The sequence below is a fragment of the Cryptomeria japonica genome, chromosome 1 (genome assembly GCF_030272615.1).
Source record: "Cryptomeria japonica chromosome 1, Sugi_1.0, whole genome shotgun sequence".
NCBI classification, from domain to species: domain Eukaryota; kingdom Viridiplantae; phylum Streptophyta; class Pinopsida; order Cupressales; family Cupressaceae; genus Cryptomeria; species Cryptomeria japonica.
The window spans coordinates 262,481,296-262,489,458 of NC_081405.1; the positions used below are offsets into that span (position 1 = coordinate 262,481,296).

Sequence of the window (8,163 nt, forward strand, 5' to 3'; positions counted from 1 at the left end):
AATCTAACAAAGTTGCTGATGCATTGAGTAGGAGAAGGAATTTGCTGACAAAGATGAGAGTGACAGTATTAGGATTTGAAGATTTGAAGACCTTGTATGATGATGACCCGGATTTTGCAAAACCTTGGAAAGCATGTAGAGAACCGGTTATGGTAGATAGAAGCGGGTGGTTGGATTACTTCATTCAGAATGGGATGTTATTCAGAGGAGTTCAGTTGTGCATATCTAAGAGTTCTATGAGGGAGAATCTGATAAAGGAGAAACACAGTGGAGGTTTAGCTGGACATTTTGGCATTGACAAAACAGTAGCATTGGTGAGTGAGAAGTACTTTTGAGCCCAGATTCATAAGGATGTTAAGAGATATGTGCAGAGTTGTAGAGTTTGTCAAGTTGCAAAGGGTAGTAGTCAGAATGTGGGATTGTATAAACCTTTGGCAGTACCGGTAAGACCTTGGAAGGATATAAGCATGGATTTTGTACTTGGATTGCCTAAGGCACCGAAAGGGAATGATTCTATATTTGTGGTAGTGGATAGATTCTCAAAGATGGCTCATTTCATACATTGTAAGAAGACATCGAATGCATTACATGTAGCAGACCTATTTTTCAAGGAAGTGGTGAGATTGCATGGATTACCTAAGAGCATAGTTTCAGACAGAGATACTAAGTTTGTTGGCTATTTTTGGAGAACACTTCGGAAGAAGATGAAGGCAGATTTGAAGTTCAGTTATACTTTCCATCCACAGACTGATGGACAGACAGAAGTAGTTAACAGGAGTTTGGGAAATTTGTTGAGATGTTTAGTGGGAGATAAAACCAGAAGTTCGGATTTGATCCTTGCACAAGCAGAGTTTGCCTACAACAATTCAGTGAACAGGAGTACCGGAAGAGCATCTTTTGAGATTGTTACCAGAGTGCATCCTAGGGGTATATCAGAATTGAGAGATATTAGCAATGAAGATCGAAGAAGTTCAGAAGCAGAAGACTTTGCAGATCACATGGCAGCCTTGCATATTCAGGTTAAGCAGCATTTGGAGGACATGAACAAAAAGTATAAGGAGAAAGCAGATGAGAAGAGGAGACATAAGGAATTTGAAGTTAGCGATGAAGTGATGGTATATCTGAGAAAAGAGAGATTCCCAGTTGGAACTTACAACAAATTGCAGATTTGGACTTTGCAGGATTTTGAGGAAGTTCAGTTCTGGAAATCCATATGAAGTGGAGTTACCGAATAGTCTAACTATTTCACCTGTGTTTAACATTGCAGATCTTCATGAGTATCATGAACCAGAATTCAGTGAGGACAGTGTTGCAAACTTGGAGAAACAGTTGCCCCGGAAAGAACCAGATCAAATTGAAGAAATTTTGGACAGTAGGATTGGGCGTAGTACCCGGAGCAGTCAATATAAGGAGAATCTTGTGAAGTGGAACGAGAGATCAGTTGAAGATTCATCTTGGATTTCTCAAGCAGAGGTAGACCACCTTGGTTTTCCTCTGACCCCAGCAAAGTGAGAGGCTCACTTTTTCAATAACCCCGAATGCCTGATGCAGGAGCATCCCCGGTTCATAGCAATCTTGCATCAACCAAAAACATTTTCCTTTCTATTTGCTTTCTGTTTGCAGTTTCAGCTTTTCTTTATGTGTGACCCAGTTTTGGCTCACCGGATCTTGTGGAGTTGGATTCTACTTGAAGACTTGATCATCTTTCTTATTTCTAGACCGCATCACATTTGGATCATTTTCCGGCAAGATGTCACTATCGGTTTCCTTGACAGTTTCCTATTACCGGTTGACATTTTTTGTTAACGGTTGCTTGGACCTATTTTGGTGATCTACCAGAACCCCTTCCGAAGCTTGTGGAGCCTTGGTGGGTGTTGATTCTGATGTTCCTTTGCGTGTGGCCGACCTTTTCCCACGATCTACATTTCATCCTTTGGATTTTCCAGAGGAATCTCTTGGCGGAGGCTGACCTTGTTTATTTTACATGTTAGGTCTTGTTCTTTGGGTTTTAATCCCTTTTTGGGCTGACTGGATCCTTTGGATCGATATATAATTGTAATTGTGCATTAGAATGTAATGAATCGACAAATCAGGTAGCGAGACTGTGCGTAGAAGACAGATCTTAAGATTCAAGCTCCCGGTTGTGACCTATTTTGTATGTTCTACCAGGCCTGTGAGTCGGTTATGCTGTAACCTGATTGTTACCGGTTGGTTGTAATCAATGTTCATGAAATAAAACAATCTGTTTTGCGTTACCTCCATCATATCTTTGTGTTTCCGTTGTGTTTACTCTTGCTGACCAGTCCAGATTGATCTCTTTGAGGTCCCTCCTTGCCCGTGACTACTTCAAGTTCTTTGATAGTCTTCTCTATCTTGTCTTTGTAGGCCTTGGGATGGTGGTATGGAGTGGTCATGACAGCTTTTCTCCGTCTTCTAGCTCTATCATATGCTCAAAGCCTTTCTCAGGCGGTACTCCAAGTGGTATAACACCAAACACCACCCCATGCTTATCTAAAATCTGTTGGATATCTACATGATAAGTTTTGCCATCTTGAGATGTAGGTGCCTTAGATGAGATAAAGCACTGTGTAGCCCAAAGAATGTCTCGGTGCCTGATAATAGTCTCCATCCTGCGAGAAGAAACCTCCTTGGGGCCTCCATCTAACAATGCCCTCATATTCTCTTTGAACTACTAAATACCTAAAAATATCAGCTTGATAGCCTCTACAGCTGTTTATGTTTTCGACATACTCAATACTGTTATGTAGCTATTAATTATCAATTTATCAACAGCAATGAGTGGTTAATAAGAAACAAAGAAATTATATTATTGAAAATTGATTAAAGTGAGTGAATGAAACTCAATATATATGAAGTTATAATAAGTATTCAGGAGTGTAAAAGGAACAACAAATAAAAATAAAGTATTTAAGTAAGAGCTATTGAGAAGCAGAATCAAGTAAGCAGGGACAAACTGTAAACAGATCATTATATACAAATATCCTATAATACAAAGAAATCTCATGGAGGAAGATCTCTATTCAAAAGAAACCATCAACACACCCCAGAGAAGAGTCTCAATAGAGAAGAAGTCTCTAGTCAACATCAGATTCAGGTGCATAAAGAGGGCCAGCATCCTTGACCATCTCCACAAAACGACCAACATAGAGTCTGATATGATTATGTTATCAGGGGATTGGTCTGGCCTAACCGACCCAGTCAAAAAAATCTGGAGGTGTAACACTGCCTCTCCTAACATCTAGGCAACCGTCCCTCAGACATAGAATATTGGCAATGCACATCTATCCCTGTAGTATACATGTGCCCAGGGCATAGCTGACCTTCTAAGGAGAATGAAAATCAAGGAAAGATGGTGGGGCTTAATGAATATTTAAGCTTTGGAAACATCTTAAACAAATAAAGAGAACATTGAGAATTTCAATCATAATATAGGTTTCAAAATTGTATAATTATAAGCTAAGTTGTAAGTTACACAGATGCCGCAAAAGTCACAAAGCATTCTTTCTTTTTCATAGTTTCCAAGATATAAGGAATAAACGGTACAGAAGTAGCAATGCATGCATTTATAGCTAAGCTACTACATTTCTATTCAAGCACCAAAGTGAAGAAATAAAGCATTGACACTATAGTGGACTCAAAGCAAGGTTGCCTTCTTCAATTCTATGGGGGCAAACAGGCCTCAGTATAAGTTTCCTATTTTTTCCTTGTTCCCTGATGAATGCAAGATATATTTGTTCAATTATTAATTCATTATGACATAAATTTTGAATAGTATTCCATCTAAAGACTAATAACTGTGACAAAATTTCCTGCTGCAAATATAGCCTTGTGTACAAATATGTTTCTGTGACCTGTAGTATATCACCTAACCTAAAATTTCGAACAACTCACCCAAAATTATCAAAGGTCAATTAAAAGCCCCAGAAAGTCTTTCCCCGTCTAAGCGGCAAATTTTGTGTAAGGTTTTGGGCAACTCTTATGGCAGTGTGGAGTAGAAACTTGAGCAGGTTGAAACACAAACTCACACTTTGAACCAGAATAACAGAGCACCTTCTACTCAACGCACTGCAATTCTAACATGTTTTTAGATAGGGAAAATTCCATTCGAGGGGCAGCCTTCAGCTTAAATTACGGGAATAAAGAATTGATTTAGCACATTCTCCTCATGGAACGGCCTCCAAATTAGATGCAAGGACAGAGGGATATTGCATGCAACAAGTTGAATGTGAGAACTAAGTAAATATTTAAAGACATTATTCTCCATGGGATTTAAGCTTCTATTACATCTTGAAATTTGTCCATTTGAAATGACAACTTGACCCTCTATCACTAAAAATGTATGCCATTAATCGAATATTTGAACGTCCCCATGATCATTACACCACAAACCACTTGAACAATTTGCTCTCTAATCGTTTCATTAAAAAAATAATAATATCCCAAACCCTGCCCAGCCATGGTATTCACATCTAGCCGTTAACCGGAGGTTATAAAATTACCTACTCATGTTAAACATATTTCCATAAAAACCCCTTCCATTGTTTGCTCGAAATAAAAATAACACGAGCATCGAACATCAGCACAGGCTTCTAGCGAACATCGTACCTCCAATAACATGACAAGGTTGCAGCAAACATTGAAATGAATGTGACGCTCAAATTTGGAAGAGAATTCATGGAAGACGAAGTCCAAGGTTCGATCCTCGCCAAGTAATGACAAAAGGTTCGCCGTTTGTGTCACGCTCAGCATCTTCATAAATCTCCTATTTCTTCTAAAAAATCGATCCTCTGATCAATGCGTTCTCTGTACTAATGACGTATGTTCTGTGTTGCCATACATATGCAGACTTGGACGTTTAGATTGCAAGCCCTAAGCCGAAGAAAGCTGACCCAGGAAGTTCAAAGGCTCAGTTCGCAAATATAAATGAATATAGGATGGAGTGCAATAGTGTCAATATGTTAAATAAATTATTAAAGAATTGATGCATAAAAATATAAGACTAGCAATTGCATGGTTTGCATGCAACCAGGCATTCGGAAGGGGGAATTTAATGGAGATGTAGAAGACTGTAGGCAAAAGGGTTCGAGTGGACATGGTAAGGGAGGGTGTGGTTTTGTAATTTTTCAAGGGTTGGAGCATATAAAATGTACTTGCATTTAATTCATATTATTAAACGATGTAAAATGTGTGGGATGTTGTTATTTTTGTATTGTTGTGGGGTTTTTTTGAGTTTGGTGTATGTGTGAAGCGTTTCATTTGTTTTGTTACATTTTTTTTATTTTTTTTTTGGTCAAGCAAAGATGTTTAACGAGGTATTGTATTTCTTTTGGTGTGGGGTGGTTTTTTTTGGTGTTGTAATGGAAGTGGAATATTAAATACTTCGTGATAATAGTATGTGTATTGTCTTTTGTTTTTTTGACAATATAGATTTGGGGATTTCTTGCTATGCATGTTATGTACAAGTGATGCATGCTATGTACAAGTATTGAATGAGTGTAGGGAATTTGGAACAAAGTAAACAATCATAGTATGGTACTATTATAAATGGTGAGAGCATATATTTGTTGTAGAAAAAAAACTACAAATTGGAAAAAGTGAGAAGGGGCAAAGTTGAAAAGAAAAGCAATAGGGAAGTAACAACTTTGAGTGTAGGGAATTTGGAACAAAGTAAACAATCATAGTATAGTACTATTATAGATGGTGAGAGCATATATTTGTTGTAGAAAAAAAACTACAAATTGGAAAAAGTGAGAAGGGGCAAAGTTGAAAAGAAAAGCAATAGGGAAGTAACAACTTTGAGTGTAGGGAATTTGGAACAAAGTAAACAATCATAGTATAGTACTATTATAGATGGTGAGAGCATATATTTGTTGTAGAAAAAAAACTACAAATTGGAAAAAGTGAGAAAGTGAGAAGGGGCAAAGTTGAAAAGAAAAGCAATAGGGAAGTAACAACTTTAAATGTTTTGTTTTTTAAAGATGGTAGCAATGCAAGCAAAATCATAATTTATGTGTGCAACTTTTTTTATTGTTTTTATCAGGGTGTATTTTTTTGTTATGTATTGTACTTTGTTTTGAGAAAAGTGTTTGCTATGAAGTGTGTGATGTTTCAAAATTTAGATGAGTGAATTTTTTGTGATATCTGGATGAGTGAAGTCTTTTGTGATATCTGGTTTGCAACAGTTTTTTTAGCCAGACGATGTAATTTGGAAGGGTGCAAGGCAACCAAGAAAGAGGCATAATTGGGTTTGGTATTGGTGTCTCGAAGTGTCTGACAATGGAATGAAAGCTAGCTATGGCTTTTTAACATAAGGGAGCATGCACACCTCTTATGAGACTCTAGTAAATGAAGGATGCATTCTTTGTGTGGAAGTGGAAGTAAACTTTAATTTGTTATAAAGGTATAGGTACATGAATGATATTTTATGAAATGCAAAGACAAATTTTAAATTGAATGAGAATAGAGTGAAGGGTTGTAGTTTATGTTAGGTGGACTTGATTTTACGCGAGACAAATTCATAAACTTTGCAAAATAAAGACAAATACGAGTTACTTTTTTGTGCATGAAATTATTAATGTGTGCAAACAATATAGCAATATGTGTTATTTGTATTAGTTAGTTGTGTTGAATCTTTAATCCAAGCTAAGATAATTCTAAGTTTAGTTGTTTGTTTGAAAATTGACTGTACAAAGTATTTTGTGTATTGTTAAATAGTATTGTATTAGTTATAAAGAAATGAGGGAATGAGGAAAATATGCACCATTAGCAATCAGAGAACAAGGTGAAGGGTTGTAATTTATGTTAGGGAGATTTAATTTTATTCAAAGTAAATCAATAAACTTTGCAAAGTAAAGACAACTATGAGTTACTTTTGTGTGTAGAATTATTAATATGTGGAAACAGTATAATAATATGTGTTATTTATATGAGTTAGTTGTGTTGAATGTTTAATCCAAGAAAAGATAATTCTAAGTTTAGTTTTATTTGTTTGAAAGTTGAGTGCACAATGATTTTTTGAATTGTTAGATAGTGTTGTTTGACTTTTTAAGAAATGACAAAAGGACATAAATACTTAGCATTAAGAGTTTATTTATTTCAAACTACAAATAATAGAAAAGAAACACAATCAATATGATAAAATGTGATTAGTGGGAGTGAAGTAGTCAAAAGTGGTTATTAAATAACATTGTGGGCAGTTTAATGCATCATACAAACAAGTTATATATACTTGCAATATTTGAGGGAAAAAAAATTAGGTCAACAACATACAAAAATGATTCATATATATTCATTATGTGTAGATTGTTGTTGTACATAGTACGAAAGGGAAGATGTACAACTATGTGAATCTTGAAATCTACACATAGATCTGAAAGATAAATAACATTTGAATTTTGAATACGTGCAGGAAAGAGGTATCTTATATTTTCTTGTAAAATTTATGTACAACTATATGATTAAATTAGGCCACCACAGTCATTATGAACTACATAAGGCATAGGGAAGTTCTTTTGAAGAGCTTCAATTGCAATAAACTCGAGACTAGCTTTAAGGAATGTATCCTCAACAGAGCCACCAAATTTGCATTGCCTATGTTTGCAATGACAAAGTGTAAGTCTTTTTTTTTTTGTAATGAGAGGAGCAAAAGAAATCATTTTCAAAAAGAGCATAAAGTAGAACTTACCAAAAGAGTGATCATTGTTAGGATGGAAGAAACAAATGTGGTAGACACATTGATCGTGATGATATTTGGTTGCAATGGTTGAGCAACTAGACCTTAGTATATGGAGATAAGAAATTGTGTAAGGCCTAGAACAAATGGAATTCACAATAAAAGGAAAGCACAGAAGCAAACGAAAAATGGTCAGTACATATTTTTTGTTGTGTCGCATCAACAAGAGAAGAAAGCAAAGGAAGGTCAAGAAGCAATGTCGTGCAATCTTTGCAAAAGGCTATATCAACAATCAAGCCAAAGAGAATGATCAGTCCAAAGGGAAATACGACAAAATATGCATTGTTTGGAAAGAATAAATCTAAATGGAAAATGAATTTGCACAGTGATATGATTTAATAGGGGTGGAGAATATCTGGAGGATGCATTGGATGAAGATGGTGTATACTTGTGATTGAATCAAGGCAATG

General features: G+C 36.0%; 1 protein-coding gene across 5 annotated transcripts in view; it reads right to left on the reverse strand.

Annotated features, from left to right (window-relative positions):
• The window catches only part of LOC131073788 (uncharacterized), a 98,890-nt gene extending 93,791 nt beyond the window's left edge, over positions 1-5,099 (reverse strand). For 3 of the 5 annotated variants that reach the window (XM_058010293.2, XM_058010292.2, XM_059217092.1), the window contains exon 1: positions 4,627-5,099. In XM_058010293.2, coding sequence (XP_057866276.2) covers positions 4,627-4,776 — 150 coding nt within the window. In that variant the 5' untranslated portion in view covers positions 4,777-5,099. The remainder of the gene's footprint in view (positions 1-4,626) is intronic. The other 2 variants (XM_058010290.2, XM_058010291.2) reach the window with 1 other exon arrangement.
• Positions 5,100-8,163: the final 3,064 nt, after the last annotated feature.